The following is a 21,101-nucleotide window of genomic DNA, read 5'->3' as shown; positions in this document are numbered from 1 at the left end:
TTCCTATTAATTAAGCTATCTTTGCTTTGGGTACAGCAATTGAGGCCAATTATTATTGGAGGCTTCAGAAATCCTCTGATAATATGCTTTGCCTCAAAGTATATATTATTTAAACTGATTCCTTTAACTGTCCTTCAAAGTATTTTTATCATAAAATATGCAATTTTTCAATCATACTGAAACAGCCTACAAACCACACCAGTTTAAATCTTCAAGATGGAGTTGATTCTATACAGATATTTTTAGAAAAGTGCTTTAATGTGGCAAGTATAATGAACAAGAAAATATTCCAAATACTTTACCAGAAAAAATGTAGCATAAATAACATCTGTCCTGTACCCTTCCTATGAATTTTTCTTGTCCTCTCCTTGCTAATTGTAAGTATTTCGTTAGATAGGCTAAAACAGGGATGTCCTAGCTTGACAATTTTAAGACTTGTGGACTTCAACTCCCAGAGTTCCGCAGCCAGCCATCTTGAAGTCCACAAGTCTTAAAAGTTGCCACGGGTACACCCCCCTGGTCTCAAAGGTGAAATGATTTACTCTAATTAATTTTAACATTAATAAATACAAATTTACTTTTACACTATGGTGTGTATGTGTGTGTAAACATTTACATACATACACATACAGTATGTATGTAAACATTTCCACATGCATACATACATATGCAACATTGTAGAAGGTTGTACTTTTATTAATATTAAAATATTAGTTACAATTTTTAACTATAGACTAGTGTCAGAGCCAAAGAAGTCTACTCTTGGGTCTTGACTGAAATCATTCAGGTTTGAAGCATAAATTAGGGTTGCAGTATAGCGTATCCCATCTTCTGAAAGAATTATGACCACCACACACAAACCATTAATCATGAACACTTAAGAAATTTGACCCTAGTAAACGATCAGCATATAAGTGTGGTAAGAAATGTTTCCTATTTGTAGTAGTGAATTTCTTTATATATTCTAGTCTATTCTTTATGCCACCATAAAATATGATGTTGTGGGGAGTTAAAGTTTCTGCCACATGTTGCCATATCTGGTCTGAGATCTACAATATGTTCACTTATTTATTTACAGAGATTAGTTTTGCTATATAATATACAGTAGAACATTGCTAATAATGGAAGATGAAGTGTTTAAACCTTTGCTACTCAGAGTGTTGCCAAATTAAGTATAGAAACAGAGTTGGCATCTTGCTCTCATACAAGGTTCACTTCTTGCACACCACTGTAGTTAAGTGGCTGGTCTACACTGAACAATTCAATACAGGTATAGACGGTGATTCAAATATTGCAAAGAGAGTGTGACCTTTCCTAAGGTAACACTAGGTCATGGTGACCTACTGACATAAACAGTTGTTTTGTCAAATAGGTTAACTTGTTACTGTTATCCTGGCCCTATTTATTTTTCACTTTCATGGATAGATTATATAATGTGAGAAATGTGTGAATAATGATTAAACAGGAACATTTTTACAGCAGAAACCTGATGTACTACACAACCTGACAATGCTTAGGAACCTTATTCATAACTACTCGTGTCCAAAATAACAGTACATTACACAGAAATATAATCATACTTATTTGTTGCTAAAATAGGAAATATCTATCAATTAATTGTATATTTATATATCTAAATACTTTTGATTCTGATTTTCTGATTCCCTAGATTTAAAATAAACTTTGATGTTTTAAAAAAACAAATATAATACTAATATTCATCTGATTTGTATTTATTTTATGGGAATGAGACTGCATTCTAAAACATTTTAAGAAGCAAAATACAGGCAATCCTCAACTTGCAACAGCTCATTTAGTGACCAAAGTTACAATGGTACTGGAAAAAGTGACTCAGGATTGTTTTTCACATTTATGATTGTTGCCATATCCCCATGGTCATGTGATCAAAATTCAGATGCTTGGAAATAGATTCATATTTATGATGGTTGCAGTGTACAGCCATCATGGGATCATCACGGTTGCAGTCATCTGATCATCTTTTGTGGCCTTCTGACAAGGCAAGTCACTGGGGAAGCCAGATTCACTTAACAACTGTGTTACTAACTTAAAAACTGCAGTGATTCACTTAACGATGGTGGCAATGAAAGTAAAATGGGGCAAAACCTAACAACTATCTTGCTTAGCAACTGAAATTTTGAGCTCAATTGTATTGTAAATCGAGGACTACCTGTACATTCAAGCTCCGTTAATAGCAACATGATCACTGGTGGGATTCAAATTTTTTTTACTACCAGTTCTGTGGGCGTGGCTTGGTGGGCGTGGCAGGGGAAGGATACTGTAAAATCTCAGTTCCCTCCCCACTCCTGGGGAAGGTTACTGCAAAATCCCTATACCCTCCCCACTCCACTAACCTGCTTTTCAGCTCCGTTCTCCTGTGCAGGGCAACAAAAGAAGACCCAGCTGATCATAGATGGGGGCGGGGCCAGTCAGAGGTGGTATTTGCCGGTTCTCCTAACTACTCAAAATTTCCGCTACCAGTTCTCCAGAACTGGTCAGAACCTCTGAAGATGATGAACCCAACAGTAACTGGTTGAATGTGCTAACAAGAAATAGAGCAAGCAGAAAAACATCCATATTTATCCATATTTATTTCATCACTGTAGAAAATATTAAAATGCTGCATTAATTATTAACATTTCAAAGCTGATCTTTCACAGATCTGCATTCCTCTTTTCAACACCAAAGTTCCATTTTCCAGAGAGGAAAAGATACTGTTTTTCATAGCTTGTTCCAATTTACATTATATCCAAAACTATTTTTAGTTGAGTTCCATTAAAAATAAACTGACAAATTTAGTCAATGTTGTTTGCATGCTGAATGATTTTTATTTAGAACCAGTTTATAAAAATAAAATACAAAATAATTTAAAAACAGAACTCAAAACATTTACAAAAACTTGATATGATACAAATGGGGTAAAATAAATTACTACATCTTTATGTACAAATGAGCATTATAAAGACACTATGTCAATACCTTGTTCTGAATGACTGAGCAAAAATAGTAAAACATCTAATCTGAACTCTGAACACAAGGAAAGAAAAGTTTGAAATTCTTGAGGCTACTAAGTTACCTCTCCAGAATATGTTTTTATCTCAATTCATTGTATTATCCTTGAAATAGTAAGTATTTTCTGAATAAATAATGGATGGCCTTTTAAATTTAAAACAAAAGTCAGACTGTTGAGAGTTTTCAAATTAATATGGTCATACCTGGCTTTGAAATTTAATTTAATTTTGTTTTGTTTTTTTGCAAGAAGGCAAAACATAACAGGCCATGAATAATTCACTAATAAAGGGAAATATTTAGATATTCGCTTTCTGATCACTGAGGAACAACATGCAACCGGAGATTAGAGAACCATTTAAATGCATAATTCTGTTCTAGAGAATCCAAGCTGTGTAACAGGTCCTTTTTAAGGCAAGCTTTTACCTGTCAGCACAGCATTAATATTACTCTCCTTTGTAGTGGTCCAGATAGCTGAAACACCTCAAATCTGAGGCCTAAGCTGTTATTTTGCAAATGAAAGAGAAATGGGAAGAGCTCAGTGGCTCCCATTTTATGCCAAACTGAAATGAAATATTTGAATATGAGCACACTAGACATAGACACAATTCAGCAATAGTCCCAATGGACTATTTATGTGTTCCCTGTTCTGCTCCAGGATGGAAAGGGCAATCCATATTCTTGGCCCCTGAAAATTATTTCTACCTAGCAACAGCAACTATATACAGGGGAGAGATACTTGTTTTAGCACTATACAGTGTGTCTTCCAGGTTTTAAGAAAAGAATCTAACCAAATCAACCTTTTGTTTTCTTAATTCATTCTTTCAATCACTTTAATAGGAATTTTTTTTGGTGCTAATTTATGCCAAGTTGAGAAGCCACAACTTAGTGGGATGAGGCATTATCCTCATTAGTTTGTTTTTCCTTTCTGAAGAATAAATGGGGAGAAGGGAATCTTCACTAATTCTTCTCTTCCTGTAATATTCTATCTGACCTCCAATCTTCTTTTGCTTTCTCCCTTTTTCCAACAGAAAGAGTATACTGCATTATTCAATTTTGGGGCAGTCCTCCTGGCAAATAACAGTCTGGACCTAACCCAATATTCCCAGTGGAAAATTAAGGCAAAAGGCTGAAATTTAAGATGAACAAAAGCTAAAAATTATCAAAGCAAGGTTCCTGTTTATGATCTAAGAAATAAATTTAAAAATTCACATATTTTGATAAGTTTTGAAGAAATTTCTTTTCAAATGATCACTCCAGTTAAAGTGTGATAATAGGCTCCTTTTACTAGCAAAAACAAGTATTTTGAACTGTAACCTGAGCATAGAGAATTGTGTGAAATTTTGAGATATAAAGGAGTATATCATTACACAGATTCTTTCTGTATCCCATCATAGTGCTTTCTACATTTAAAATGTCCTTGTGATAAATTATTGCAGTAGAAAAGGAATACATTTCTTTGAACTGTCTATAAGCAAGCTGAACTGTGTTCATAAAAACTTGCTCATCTAAACAACCACAGAAGTTAAATTAAAAATTTTTCAAGGGGTTTGCCATTATTTTTTTTCTAGTTTTAAGGGTTACCATTATTAGTGTTACTACAACGATAGAACACAATTAATAGTATTGGAGTAATGAAGTGATCACTAATTTTTTTTAAAATAAGACCAGATAGTAGTTCTCATTGTTTCTTTCTCTCAACATACAGCCTATTGCATTATAATTATATGAATGAGTATGAAATAGGTGACACACTCAATTATCATTTTATAATAAAAGTTATTACAATTTGGTTTCAATTTGTTTTCTGTTTAAAAAACTATTTTGAGGGATTACAGAAGGGAAAAGTTTTTCTGAAATAGAATGCAAAACTGTAGAAAAACCAATGTTACATGTATATTTCTGTTCATATGAACATTATTAGTCAACTGGTTGTTCAAATGCATGCAGACTAACAAACGTCTCCATACATCTGATTTGAGGACTGGGCCCACCTATCTCCTTAACCTGTTTCCCTTGAAAGAAATACTTGGTAAAGCAAAAAGTTTATATAAACAAGAACAATAAGCACGAAATCTAGTGTTTTGTTTCATATTTAATATACAGTAACAGAAGAGATTGTGCAGTCAGATCATCTAGTTGAGTACTCAATCAATTTAGGGAAGTATCTATTAGCTATTATTAGTCATGACTCATAAACAAATCAGACAATATATTATAGACATGGGATCTCATTCATTCAAGTTGTCTCTGAGGTGTTAATGCAGTTCTTAGAATCTGCATGTTTTCCTCATGACTTGTCTAATGTAGGAATGTCCTCACCCCTCCACACCTCAGCAGCAAAATTCACGGTACACTAAAAGAAAAGACAGCAGGGAACGGACATCAAGTTGGATTCTCTTACAGCTGAATTAAACGTGCTCTTGTAACTGATCACCCCTTAAGACAGGATGGTCAGAGGATCCATTCTCTGAGCAAAACTGGCACTAGAATACTACCTAAACAAAAGTCTGAATTAACCCTAATGTTAAACATTAAATGATTGTAACTAGAGAAGATAGCATAGCTAGCATAGCATAGTTGGCAACATACCAGCTAAGATTAACCATCCAAATTTTCCATCCTAAATTGTATGTAAAAATATTTTTCCCTCTAAAATATAAACCAGTTGTCCTTATTTTTCCACATTAAGATATTTTACTTGCAGCAGAAAAAGATAACGTGTAATATTTTAAGATGGATAGATTTTGAAAAATGCAGGCACTCTTTCACTTTTAAGGGTCTTAAAAAGTATATATTCTATATCATTTAGTATCCATATATTAAAATTATTGTCCTTTGTCTTTTGAAACTGCTTTTATATAAACGGATTACTATTACAGAATAGACAGCTGGCATTGTTTATATTGTTTATATTTATTGCAGGAAACAACTGAGCTATTAGAGAACTACATTTATCCAAACTCTAAAAGCAAAGACCTATAGCTCTGATTAGAGCAGTCCTACTTGAAGAGAAAGATGGCCAACCAAATTTAACTTTTCAATACTATCAAAAACAAAATGTCACGGCATTTCCTTGACTTTTAAGAAATCTAAGCAAAGAAGACTACAGTTGGAGCTCCATGTTTTTGATACAAATACAATATAAATGGACAAATTATCTCTGATGCAAATGTAAACATATCTGTTTGTTTCGTTCTAAGAGTATGCATTTGCCTACAAAGACAATACAGATGGTAAGTTTCAGCTGTTTTTGGTTCCGTGCAGTACATATACATTACAGACAGTAATACGATATAAGGATTAATGTGCCTGCAAAGTACCTTTAATTCTAAAAAATATGCCACCATCCCCAACCAACCCTCAACAGTCTGGCAGGAATGTTTTTTTTTTTTAATTCTTGCTAAAACCCCAGTATAATGTGGATCCCTAAAGCAGTAACCTTTCAGCACGGCGGCAACAGTGCCAAAGCCAGTATATCAACATCTGGCTATTCATAGAACAGAGCAGGTCTGCATGAAGGTAGATGGTGCTCTTACTGAGTTTAATTGGCTAAATGTTCTATGAATTCTACAGAAAGAATAAAAAATAACATTTCTTATTCTGGCTCAAGCTGTGGAGGGCAGGACTTGCTTATTCAGATTAAACCATGCATATTATTTGTCTTGTCTTTTACTAACATATTAATCTTGAAACTTACTATTCAAGGCAAACTAGATTAATACATTCTTTCTCAAAGTTACGAGCACAATTATTTTATTAACTAAAGGGATTGTAATCTAGATTAACTCACAATACTTTTTTGGTTTGCTTCCTGAAGCAGTAAATGTTGCGGAAAGAACAATGCACATTAGTAACAAAATCATTGATTACTACAGAAAGGCGTGATGATAGTAGTCTATTACAATAATTTAAAGCTCTGTTAGTAAACCATTGGTTTTCTAATAACTATTAGGTTATGTTTTGGCAGAATGATAACCTAAGAAGTGAACCCACTCAATACATTAAAAAACACATTGACATTAACCTGTGCTTTCCACAATGACCATTTAGTCTGGAACATGCCTCCTTGCATTTCTATAACATGGAAAGAAATACAAATGATTTTAACATAAAAGAATGTGAACATTACGGTAATATTGGGATACACATACCATTTGTTAGAGAAATGTATAATAGTTCTACAACATTCTTTTGTTAATGCATAGAATAGATATTGTTTTGTCCCTGACAGCAAAGCATGAAAATAAATCTTTGGGATATGCATCTCCATACATGCAAGGGAAACTGTTCTTACAATACTGATGCTCTGGACATATTTATGAAGAAATTCCTCCAGGGACTTTCTAGAAATATTATTCCTTAGGTGTAATGTAAAATATATATATATTTTTAAAAATCCTTGCAGATTTTTCAAATAATTTAAAAATGGTTATATGTAAAGGAAGGATTTTTAAAGTTGGACTTGAGAAACCAGATCAATCCCCAAAAAAGGAATTATAATAAAGAAATCATATAGCTGTGTTGTTTTTTATATCAACTCAAATTATACAGCTTCACAATATATTCCATGGAAGCACTTATTGGAAAAGAGCTGAACGTGTAGAATATTTCAAGCACCTTATTGGAATAACGTGCTTGGCTGAATGTATGTCTATAGAGCTGATAAATGTTTTTTAAAAATTGACTTTTTTACTGTCAGTAACCTAAAGAGAGAGTCCTTGCATTGCTGCAGTAAGTAGAGAACGGGGTAAAAGCTGGCAAAGCAAGATGAAGAGAAAGTCTTGACTTTTTTATATCATACATATCTATTTATCACCAACAGTATCATGACAAACACTTTAACAGAAAAAGTTCTCATAAGGGATTAGAAAGATACAGAAAGAGGATGAAAAGAGAAAATCAAGACCCTACACTGACCTTGGCTATTAAACACATCGTTTCTCAAAGTCCTTCCATTTTATTCAGAATGGTAAAAGTGAATTGTCAATGCTGATACGAAACACTGAATTGCTGAGCAACTCCATTTTGAGTACTCTTTCTGTTCTGAACTGAGCATGAAAAATATTCAGCTTTGTGCATGCCAGCAAACAGGAATAGCAAGGCCAAGGGTATATAATTCAGGCACATAACTGAAAAAAATACAGCATGATCTGTGGTCCATAATTTTACAAATGTAATGGAAAATCAGGAAAGTATATAGAAGCATATATGTGTATGTATGTATATATTTATAAATATTTATAATATATTACTTACTATAAGAACATGCAATTATTGGCATAGCACCTATTATACAATATAATACAACAGATCTTTTAAATCATTCAGTTTCTCAAAGTATAGCAAATATGCTCCAGATAGTGCACTCCCTCTGTAGTGCTTGAAACCTGAATGAGGCTACAATTCCACACTGTGCTACATTACTTATGGGGAAAAATACATATTTAAGAGTAAAAAATTTCCAACACATTCTGACAGAACAAGAGAATTCAGTGCAGCTTCAATGCAGCATTAGAAATGTGTTAGCTCACAGAGAAAATGTTCCCTTTTTTTATCCAGAGTTACAATTTTGGCAGCAAATAAAATAACATTAAAAATAATTTATGCTGGCTAAGGCGTATGATGACTACAACAAGCAGATCAGTAATTACCAAAGTTCCTCTTATATTTAGCTTCTTCTAATCCAGATCTCCATTTAAAGAACTGGTCATACTTACTTTACACACTGCATTGTATTCCATTCCATCACTGATTTCTGAATCTAGCAATCTAAATCAATCACACCTATGTTTGGGAAAACTAGAATTTGCCAATCTAATTCAGTAGGTAATATTTTGGAGCAATGGAAGACTACCTTTAAACACAAGTTTTAATGTCCTCTTTTCCATATTTCAAATCAAGCATATTTTGGAGGAAGTGGGAGGGAATCTACCATGTATATCTACACTATGGCAAAATCAAGAGGATGCTTTCATAGATATAGCACTATTGGTCAGGTATTGGCTCTGTACATATTGGGAAATGTGCATACTATTTTTTCTATACAATATAGGATTAGAGACTTTTAACATTTCAAACACAGTCCTGTAACCTTATCCTACCAAGTGGTAACTCCTAGAGAAAATAAAGGATCTGCTAATTTTCTCTAGCATACTTCAGTCACCTTTATGAAGAAATTTAGAGCTTCAATTTTCTTCTAGATTAAGGATGAAGTTTCAAGTTTAAATGTGTAAACATTTCACTTCTTCAGTTTATAACACTGGAGATTAACATTATAGTAAGGTTAAGTGAATAATTTCATAAAGGATAAAAAATTCTAGTTAAGTTTTACACTGGCTGTCTCAGTGATGCCCTGAGAAGTAATTGCATTCTAATGTAACTATAAAGATGTTACATGATCCCAAACCCTTTGTATTTCTACCATAATTTAAGATTATCTGACTTTTATTTTATAACTGGAACTGGCCCTAAAAATTAATAAACAGTTAAGTAATCAAATGGATCAGAACCCAAATGCATAACAGAAGCTTTGGGATCTGTAAATATAAGTACACATTGTTACCTCAAGCTCTTAAAATACAGGGTTGTAATCCTGTGCAATTATATAAATACTTTTTTCTTTCAATTAGATAATTATCAATCAACAAGGAATGTGGGCAATGGACAAAGTGAAATTGTGAAAAAGGCCAATATTACACAGAAGACTTTGTAGAATTTTTCTGACTCAAATAATGTGCTTTTTAAAATCTTTAAAAACATAGCAGCTGATCTCAAGCATAGCAGTGAACATAGCAGTGTCCCAGTACATTTCTTTCAGGTGTTATAATTTTCCTTGATGAAAATCTAGAGTCAGCTTATTGTTTTAATAAATAAAAAGGAAAGAAAAATCATATTAGAACACTAATCTCCCAAACAATGTGATTCCAGATGGACTTTCTGGCTGTTCCATCTCCACTCTCCAGCTTCCCTGATCTGCTTGCTGCCCTTTCCTGGGCAATGCCTGGCCACTCCTATACAAAGTGAGCCATATAAATAATTCATCTTAAAAGTTGTTTTTCTCTGAAAGTCAGGATAAATGCTAATCTTTGAAGGCGGTCCCGTTTTTTTAAAATACATAGTACACAGACACAACATGCATTAGATTGAATGGAGAGGGGGGTTGACACCTGACAAGATTCAGTTCCTATCTGCTAAGTTTACTGGCTGATTTGTTCTTCCCAGTGGGAGGTTTAATGCTAGAAGAGTGATGGCAAGAGGTACTAGATCCTTTCAGACCGTTTTTGCTAGATTTGTTGTAGCAGTGCTCTTGTTGACAGGATCTCCTGGAAGATGAAGAACCTGAAAGACTAGGAGGCGATTTACTCCTTCCAAGATGTGGGGATGAACTTCTCTGCTCATGATGTGGCCTTCCACCCCGAGATGGTGAAGAACTGGCAGTACGGGGCAGAGAAGAGCTCCTAGGGGAGGCACTGGGACTGCGTCTGGGAATGACTGGGCTTTTGGGTGGAGTCTTGGGGCTATGTGGAGATCCTGGACTCTTAGACTGTGAAGGGCTTCGTGGTTTTTGAGATCCATTCTGAAGGATCTGAGCCAGACGGGAGATCAGGTCTGAATCAGAACTGCTACTTCCTAGCACTTTGTACCTCCGCAACCTTGAAAAGAAAGAAGAAATTTGTCATTTCTGCATTCTGTTCTTTAATGCAGGATATGTTATATTACATATATTTTATGTATTTCCATGTTCAACTTATAGGTAGGCTTTAAAATATTTACATTACATTAACAGTCAATTCACAACTGGATTACTGCAATTCTCTTTACATAGGGCCGCCTTGAAGACAATTCAGAAGCTACAGCTGATCTAAAATGCAGTGCACAAGGAGTAATAGAGATCCTTGTTATGTCCATGTGCCATTGCTGCTTTATGAGCTGCACTGGCTACTAGTTAGCTTCTGGATGAAATTCAAAGTTTGGTCACCATCTGTAAAGCCCTTCAAGTTTCCGACTGTTTCTGGCTACTCTAATGTGCTTGGTCAGAGTGAATATGCTCCAAATCCCTTTAGCTAAATGCTGTCATCTTGTGGGAACAAGGAAGCGTTCCTTCTCCGTTGGTTCATGCCCTGTGGAACAGCACCCCTCTTAGCTCCCACTATTCAAGTGTTCCAGATGTCTCTTAAAACCTAACTCTGTTCCTGGTTAGGCCGTTTCTGGAGTCCAACTTTTTTTTTTTAATGTTATTGATTCAGTCTTGTTCAGGTGCTCCTGTTGCTTATTTTATATTACCTAGAATCTTCTCAAAGTTGGGCAGCATTAAAAACTAATAAATAAACAAGAAATAAATCTATACAATTCATCCCCTATATGAATCTACTATATAAGCTCTGTTAATTTGATGGGTAGGAAAAAGGAACAAATATTTTTAGTACAGTAAGAACACCACCATGTTATTATTTTCTTGTTGAAATCCAAAAAACTCTTTCTCAAAGATTATTTAAACACAAGAAAAAAAACACCATTATTCAAAACTGACTTTTAAAGTTTAACAATATATACTTTTTAAGATTGTGTTAACATTGCTGTTTAACTGGAGTTTTTGTTGTTTATTTTTGACATATTAAATTGTTTACTTATTTGCTTATAATTGCTAAATTTAGTATAACTGACTTCCTATATCTAACTTTTTATCTATATAAACATATCATCTAACATGCAACCTCTGTCTGTGTTACATACCTATATGATATACCTATATCATTGGAGAAAGCTGTTAAGCAAGACTGTCCACTCATTCCCTTCCTATTTATTTTTTACATTAATGACATTATAATGATGATGGAATCACAAAGTTTTTTTTCTTGCTCATTGAATACATGCAAAATCTCAATTTTGATATATACTGATGACATGACTCTTATCTCTTGCACCAAGATTGCTTTAAAAGACTGCTGGTCATTGGCTGAATATTGAGAAAGAATAAAACTGAGGCAATAAACTTTAGCACAAGTAACATGGAAAAAACACACGGTCAATTAACATCCACAAAATATAGCAATGTTCTTCCTTCAAATATCTAGCAACTCCTTCTGCAAGTGGGAGACATATCTATCTATTGTTTTAGTAATGTACAATAAGAGTTATCCTGAAGAGGGTTTTTTTTTCAAGTTAAAAGGAAGGCAACTTATAACCACAACTGAAATACTTCAGGATAAAGTAATATCTCAGATATTATATGGGAAGGGGAATATGAAGGCTACTGCTCAATTGAAAATAGTCCAAAACAATGTTTTCCCCCAGGTATTCTGTTTCCTGGCTAAAGATGAAAGTAGGTCTACCTTCAATCTCTGTTAAGACTCCATCTTGCATTGCTAAGGTACTGTGAGAAATTAGAAAGCCTTCAACAACCCTGCATATTTAAATCCTGTCACTTGCATTATATGGGTGGGAATCGATGGACCAAACCTTTGTCTCATATACTATAATTTTTCTGCCACTTGTTACGGAACTTACTCAAGCAGAGAAATTTTAGAAGTAGACTCTCTGAAGGGGATACCAGTACACATGGTACTGTAGTAACAGTCATTCAAATTTTCATTGTCCACCATTTATAAAAAACATAGACGCCTTTCCTAGTATAGATAGTTCTCACTTAGTGACTACTTCAGAGAGCAACCTGAAGATTACGAAGTAACTTTGCGGACTAATGCCTGCATTTATGACTTTTGCAGTGTGCCTCTGTCTCTCAGTAATATATTTGCCATTACAGTCAGTTAGTATTCATTGTCCTGTGTAAAACTGTAAGCACAGACATGATCACATGATTTTAGTATGGTTGCTTAATGAGGACTATCCATATCTGGCTAATATTCCCAGTGTTCCACTACAGAAGGCTTTTACATTCCACCACTTACAGATTATGCCTATAGCATTCTCAAAGAGCAATTTTGCAAAACATTCAATGAAACAGCACCTTGCTGGTCAAGTGGAAGACATAATTCTATAATGAGATTAGGAGGAAAACACTGATGATATACCTAAGGAGTTGGAGGAAAAAGAACTGAATTACCCTTTTCCACATGCATTTTTATTTATTAGCAATCAGGTTGCTAACTTTTGCTATTTAGTTTATATTATTCACAACACTTATACTATGATCTCATCTCATCTCATACTATGATTTTAGGTAGCTCACAACAATCCATAAAACAGTTTAAAACATACCCTTCCCCCCCATCCCAGATCAAACATCCTCATAGTTGAATCTCCTATCCTAGCCCAATGTCTGAGGAAAGAGCCATGTCTTCACAGCCTTCTGGGAGGCTTAAAGAGTATGGGGCTCTCTGATCTCTGGTGACAACCACTGAGATGGCCACCAAAAATATTTAAGAGAGGGAATCTGGAGCACATTCATCCTATCTAAATTAGCAGGATAAACAGATAATCTCAGGGAGACACTGTTCTCCAAGTAACCAGGCCTTGTGCCATGTATGTCTTTAAAGATGATAGCCATCCAGAATCACCTTATCGAGGAGATGGGCAGCATATAAATTTAACAAATAAAATAAAAATAAATAAAATAACCAGCACTTTGAATTGCATCTAGAAAGAAACTGGAAGCCAGTGCAGCTCATGCAGCAGCACTATTGCTCAAATAAATAACGGGATATCCCAATCTGTGCATGCCACTGCATTCTGGACCAATTGCAGTTTCTGTATAATTTTCAAGGAAAACCCCATATAGAACATATAGCAGCAATTCAAACAGGAAGTGATTAAGACATCAGTGATGGTGAGAAAGACCTCCCAGTCCAAGAATGGGTACAATTGGTGCAAAGGCAGATCTGTTTAAAGGCCTTCGTGATCACAGCTGTTACCTGCTCCTCCAGCAGGAACCATGAGTCTAAGAGGACCCCGAATTGCAGACCAAATCTGTGCAGGGGAATATTATCCCATCAAGAGTCAGAAATGTCAATTCTCCAGATACCAGAGGGCCAAAAACCCACAAACAGTCCCTTTTGTTAGGATTGACTCAGACCAGCTTTTTACTCATACAGGCCTTTGCAGCATTCAGGTGCTGAGCCAGCACCTACACAGCATCATTTCTCCACCATGGGTAGAAATCTATCATTGGGTATCATCAGCATACTGATGATACCAAACCTCGTTCAATGCATGACTTCTCCTAATAGCTTGACATAGATGCTACATAGGATTGGTAGCAGCCGTAGCGAAAGAAAAGTGAACCACTGCAATTCAGTATGCCCCACTCCCCAGAGCTGGTTGATGGTATCAAAAGCTGCTAAGAAGGCCAGAATGGACACACAAACCACATCATTCAACTTTCCAAATGTCATCCAAGTGCTATGTCCTCTTGAGCTCAAAAATACATTTCTAAATTCCAAACTGTAGCATTAGGTTAACTCAGCTTAATTTTTTGCATGTGGCACATTTTTATGTAGGTTGCATTTCCTTTTATTACTATTATTTTTATTTTCATTTTAAGTTTGTTAAGTCTTTTAATTGTTGCATGCTGCCCAAAATCAGGCTCTTATAAGATGGGCAAGCATACAAATGTGATAAATTAAATTTAAAAAGTTTTGCTGTGTTATCACCTAGTCACAAAAATAAAATCATAACTTACTGACTGTATTATGCTGTATAATATAAACACAGTCTATTTTATTTCCTATATTTTCTTCTAACCAAGCCACTTTCACTTATTTTAAATAAAATCTCATTTTGTTATTTTTGATGTTGTTTGCATTACAGCAAATAGAAAACATAATATATATTCTAGCAGCATTATCAAAAGACATGTTACAGTGAAGCTATAGGTTAAATTTTCTGACTATTAAGTGCAGTCTTTTAAAGTATAATTGAATACAGTTATATTACTGACATACATACATTACCGATTTCAATACAGAGGACTTATTATAAAAATGAAAGAATGTGTTTTTATATTCACATACAGATGAACAATTCTTATCATCCCCTTAGAATTATAGAACTCAAATCGGAAAACCAAAACATTTAGAAATCTAGTACCTCATATCCACTTCAGGTACAGATTACAAATGTTAACTCATACAAACCTTTCCTCAGTTTTAAATGAGGAAAAAATTATTTGCATATGCACTTGTGTTTCCTCCCAAATAATTAAAGCAACAAAGACCGTGCAATTTTTCAGGTGTTATACTATACAGATGTGCACTTACCTAACTTCTACTCCAGGCCTTGTTGGTGGCCTTCCTGGGGGTGGCCGAGGAAAAAACTGAGCTGAGTTTGAACTGCTAATATTATCTGTAGTAGTCCAAGATACAGGTCTTGGTATTTTGCTTTTTCTGGGTTGAGGATTATCTGATGACAAAAAGCTCTCTTGTACTTGACTCTGCAAATGAGTGTCCAATGTTAATTTCGAAAAGGAGGTCAATACATCTTCTGAAAATGGTATGGGACCTGCTACTGCTGTTTCTGTCAGTGACTTGTCGGAGGCACTTGAAAGGTCACCCAGAAAAGTTCTGAGCTGTCTCTTTTCTACCAATAGTCTAACCAAGTCTGTTTGGTGGGCCTTTTTTAGAAGTAGCTTCTCCTTTGCTGAAACAGGAGAAGATTCTGATGAGGAATCTATATCTTGTGCTAAAACTGGTATGCGACTCTGCCTAGCTACAAATGGCGATCTAACTAATTCTTTTTTGGACTGACTAGAAGTTTCAGTCTCTGAAATAGAATAGAATAGTTCTCCATTTCTTTGAATACTTTGCTCTTCTTTTTCCTTTTCATTCAAAAGTGTGGCAAGTTTCACTTGCTGGCATTGCAATTCCTTAGCATGATCAATATCCTCATCATGGAAGCCATTTTCATGCACTTGTATTTCTTGACTTTCCTGTTTGTAAGCAAATAGGTCAGTGCTTCTTGACAGAGAAACGTCTGATGTTTCTGCAGCTGACTGTTTCTGTAACTCCTGTTTTGTACCTTGATTTAGTAAGGAGCAGCTGGCCAAAGGTCTTGGTTCTTCTGGATCTGTAATAACCTGAGGTCCATCCAAAACAGATTCTGTGCTTCTTGAAGCAGTTAAGTACGGTTCCTTAATTTGTATTTCAACAGCATCTTCACAAGCAATGAAAGGTTCTTTGTCTTCTATTCCTTCAACAAGGTTCACGCTTTCCCTTCCTTCTTGTTTCTTCATGTATTGTTCAAGTAAATTTGTTTGGCTGTTTTTCTGATTTTCTATGCCTTCAACAACATCTTTATCAAGTGTCCCTTGGTTGCAATCTAATTTGAGAATTAAATCTGTTCTACTGCTGCTAAACGTCAATGCACCATTTGCCTCAACCAAGGCAGCAACATTCTCCTTAGGGGAGGAAAGTTCAATTGTATGTTCCAAAACCCGAGGATCCCGATCTTTCTTGTCTAGATGCTGCCCATAATGAAAACTCTCAGAAGTAGGCTGTGTAGATGCCATTGATGGCCTGGGGATTGTAGCCTGTAAAGAAAATATTTAAATAATGAGTTGATCATAAATTATTATTTTGACATCATCATACATTATCAAATCAAATTCAAAACAGTAGTTAATAACTTGAATACAATGAAAAAGAAGTGTTCAGTCCAATTTGGGAATCACTTAACAATAGAATGATTGTTTTACTCAAACCACTGTTATCAAAATCACTTATCTTATTATTCTCATTGCCTAAATGTATCTGTCTTTATCCACCTTATTCTATTTGCTCTAATTAGTCCTTTTTTCATGCTTTTAATTTAATTGATGTACTTTCATTTCTAAATAACACAATGTAAAAATGTATTTGCAGCCTTCTATTTTATTTTACTTCCTATTCTTGTTCAAGTTTTAATGGGCTATAGGGAGGCAGGCCTTAGTAATCTAATCTTATACGTCTTTCCTGAAAACTCAACTTTACTTTGGTGTAAAGATACATCAGATTGTAGCTTCAGTCTATAAGAAATATATATATATATATTGGTGGTGCTTAGTGAGAATTATTGGAAACATCATTGCTACAAATTCCATAAGCATCAATGGTGTCAAGTCTTTTTGACATCATTGTCATTATTTGCTGTCTGAGTGATCTTATGAACTATTTTGATACTATTTCCAATAAGAAATGTTGTAAGAATATACTTAATAACAAAGTTATTATACACAGCAGAAAATCTGATTAATTCATAGATCATTTATTGTTTCTTTGTTGTGCTTTAAATGTTTCTATAATCACTGTCCCAATTCTACTTATCTTTCTGCACAGCCTTTCCTCTCTACTTGCTTCACTAGGCATTGACCTTTATCAGTGCCTTCAACTGTAAAAATCCACTGCCTCCTGATAGGTTTGTCCCTGTTCCTTGAACACAAAATATTCCTTTGTATATATGCATGAAAGATGTATGATAACTATATGCAAAATTCCACTATTAAAATATAAAGGAAAAGATAAATTAAGCAAGGATGTTAACAAATAACAAGAAAAGAGGCTTATTTAAGGATAATTCATGAGAAAGTATACAGCTAAAGTAAAATACCTGAAAGTAATCATAGAAGAGATATAACAATGGTAAACAAGGGTAGAATAAAATGGGACAACTATATTGAAAACTTTTATAAAACAGATTATGGAATGTCAGAAACATTTTCAGAAAGAGAACATACTTAAGAATCAACTTTACAAGAAACTGAGTTAATACAGGAACAGACCAAATAAAAAAGAACTACAGTATTAAAAGCTGTTAGAGGAAAGGTAATCCAGAATATTTCTTGTTCAGTGTTAACAATATAGAACAACACTGTGTCCCGAAGTCTGGAAAAGACGGGTGTGCATCTCTATACCAACTGTAGGAAATTCAAAAGAATGTGCAAATTACCAAACCAAGACTCTGCTTTCATATCTGACCAAAGGAAAGTTTTCTTAAAGAATTTACAGGGAAATATACAGACAAATATGAAAAGAGAATTTCCAAATAAAATCAGATTTCAGAAGAAAACGGGATACATGAGATCACACAGCTAATGTTAAGGTAGATAACGAAATAAGAGAATATAAGATGATTTATCTTTGCTTTGTGCTACATAAATTATGCCAGAATATGGATTCTAGGGGAGCTAAATAGTGTGCCAAAACATTTGATTATTCTTTTGAAGAATCTTAACAATTATTAAGAGCTGAATTTGGAGAAACAGAATAGCTCAGAATAAGTGAGTCAGATGATGCATATTATTCATAACTTGCACCATAAACGTATGAATGGCAGAATTGGAGAAGATCCCAGCTGGAATCAAAATTGGGGTCTAACACAATAACAATCTAATATATACCAACAATATCATTTCATTACCCAAAGAAAGCTTATTAGGAAAGTAAGAATGAAAAGAAAAATCCAAATTAAGGTGGCAGATATATGTATGTATGTATGTATGTATGTATGTATATGGTATTCAGCTTTGTTTGGGTATTTTCCCACGTCATTATAAATACCCGAACAAAGCTGAATACCATACATGTAAGTACCCGCGAAAACTTAAGAAAATATATATATATATATGTATGTATGTATGTATGTATGTATGTATATGTATATGTATATGTATATGTATATGTATATGTATATGTATATGTATATGTATATGTATATTCCTTGGGATCAAGAAGAGATAAAAATAAAAAGGGTGTTTGAAAAATAAAGAGATTATCTAGGAAGAGAGAAAACAAATTTAGACAAGACCATGAAGTAGAAGAACATTTCAATTATGACAAAAGTTGGAACATTTAATCAAAGTGCTTTTTCAATGGTCATGAACAGATTTGAAAGTTGAATACTTGAGAAAAAGTGAGGGGAAAATACAGATGCCCTTAAATAATAGATTGAGAGGTGTCTTGTTTTATGAATTGCAAGAGAAGTCAGCCTTGGGTCAAATAAAGACTGTCTATTTCCTTGATGTAATGAAATAGGAGGAAGTTATGAAAAATGTATAAAGAAAAATATTCATGATTTTTTACAAAAATCAAGAGGTTTTCCTTGATGATTGCTCTGAAACCAAGGAACAAAGGAAAGAAAAAGAAAAGGGTTGGCCCTATTTAATTTGTGCTCTGACTCCACTTACTGGCAGTTTGGGGCTCCTAAAGGAATATTATCCTCAAAAGTAAAAATAAAAATGCTCCATACTCTTGATTTAAACAGATACAAATAGGATAAGAAGAAACATCGGGGAGAAAATGACATGAAAGAAGAAAAGAAGAAAAAATATAATAAAAATAGGTAGTAATCTGGAAAACATGATGATTTCATTCAGTTGCAATCCTGCACTGGATTCCAATAGATTCTTGCATTCAGAATTCTCATAAGATTTAGTGATTTTGCAACATTTCAGATGACTTTAACTACCACAAAACACATAACAGGCTATTATTTTCTTTGAATAGATAAGAAACTGATTTGACTGAAAAAAAATAACATAGCACCAAAGAACTGAGAGGTTACAGTAGATGTATTCAAATATAGCTATCATTTATTAGTTACAAACATCTATCAGTTTTTTATTTATATAGAATTGATACTTACACATATTAGACACCATCCAATGTTTTTTTGTTTCAATTCTTTAATTTTTCAAATATTAAATATATTTTCAGCTTTTGTCTTCATGTTACAGTACAGTTACTTAATTAAAAAACAAATAATTCTGAAAATGCAGATATTGTTTCTTATTCAATTTTGGATACTATGACCATTATGTAAGATTATGCAGTTAATGCCCAGTATCAAAGTGCTAACTCCTAAATTATTAAGACTAAGTTTTTAATAATAATTGCATTTTCACTATAAAAAAAAGTAAAATATCAAGGGCCAAAAATGTATGAAATCGAATTAAAGAGGTTACTTCTTGCTACATAAAAAAGATGGCTTATGTAGTTCACTGACAGAAAATTTGACCTTTGCAATATTTTTTTATCTTTTTATTGTTGCTCAATAATATTCAATTAGCAACAAAAATTTATATTGAGATAAATAGTATTTTATATATAAAGCAAAAAGTTACATGCAGAAATAAATTTTACATATGGTAATGTTTATGGTGGAATGGAGTCAAATCAAAGATTAAGCTTTATTGATTAATAATCATTGTAAGTAATTTCTCTACTAATATAAAGTTATTTTTCTTATAGGTTAAAATAACATGGGTAATATCTATAAGATTACTTCTTCTAAACAGAAAGCAAGCTTGAGTACTGTGTTCTTAAAAATTGGAGTTTTCCATTCAACAGTTTTCTTAATACTATTGATTCCTGTTATTAAACCCGTCTTGAACTATACGTATTTTAGCATTCTACTTGTTAAAAGAAAAGAAACATGCAAATATTTATCTTCTCAATAAATGAGGTCCTTTCTTTCTCTTTCTTATACTACATGTAGCAATCACTTATATATCAGTTTCAATTTTAACAGCTTTAATTTTGAGTATTATTTATTGAAACTATTCCCAAACTTTGAAATACTAAGAAGTCATTCATAATTTCTGAAAGATAATTTTATCTGCTACATAAAAGTTCGGTTAGTGTATTCACTCTGACCTATCCTGTGAAGTTTTTGGTATCATTTTAAACCAGTTTACTTCTTTAAAACGGCTCTCTCAAAAAAGCTGTAATCTCCCAACTTTCAGTTTTCCCACTCAGACAAATAAATCAAATCTTAGCCCTGTATAGTAATTCAGAACTGTAAAACTTTTCAAATGACAGTTGCTTTGATGAAAATGAAGATGCATTCACCTGCTGGAGTTGTGCTTTTGAGATGTGAATGACAGGGGGAAACTTGTTTCCAGAGGGAATAACAGGAAGTTGCCTACGGGAAGGTGACCAGGAAGAGGAAGAATGGCTCTCTGCTGATTGACTCCTTGGAAAGCTTGCCACTTTCTTAGGATCCATGTGGGTGATGAAGTGGGATATAGGGTTCAGGGTACAGAAGATGTTGGGGCTTGAAATTCGTGGGATGGAGAAATGCGACATATGACATGAGCTGAGCTGTGAGAATATGGCAGGGAAAAGAAAGAAAATGTTTTACAT

At 33.9% G+C, this 21,101-nt stretch overlaps 1 protein-coding gene across 4 annotated transcripts in view; it reads right to left on the bottom strand.

Moving 5' to 3' along the window:
- Window positions 1-2,826: 2,826 nt before the first annotated feature.
- TTBK2 (tau tubulin kinase 2) overlaps window positions 2,827-21,101 on the bottom strand; it is a 67,289-nt gene continuing 49,014 nt past the window's right edge. For 3 of the 4 annotated variants that reach the window (XM_026671052.2, XM_087951657.1, XM_087951659.1), the window contains 3 exons: window positions 20,808-21,059; window positions 15,246-16,513; window positions 2,827-10,682 (listed from right to left, as the gene is read on the bottom strand). In XM_026671052.2, the coding sequence (XP_026526837.2) occupies window positions 10,214-10,682; window positions 15,246-16,513; window positions 20,808-21,059 (1,989 nt within the window). In that variant the 3' untranslated portion in view covers window positions 2,827-10,213. The remainder of the gene's footprint in view (window positions 10,683-15,245; window positions 16,514-20,807; window positions 21,060-21,101) is intronic. The other variant, XM_087951658.1, reaches the window with a different exon arrangement.

Source organism: Notechis scutatus, chromosome 1 (assembly GCF_049901735.1).
Source record: "Notechis scutatus isolate UNSWTSFEM ecotype Mainland chromosome 1, rNotScu1.2, whole genome shotgun sequence".
Classification (NCBI taxonomy): Eukaryota; Metazoa; Chordata; class Lepidosauria; order Squamata; family Elapidae; genus Notechis; species Notechis scutatus.
The sequence above is the reverse complement of the archived record's forward strand: the minus strand, read 5'-3'. Positions and strand labels throughout refer to the sequence as shown.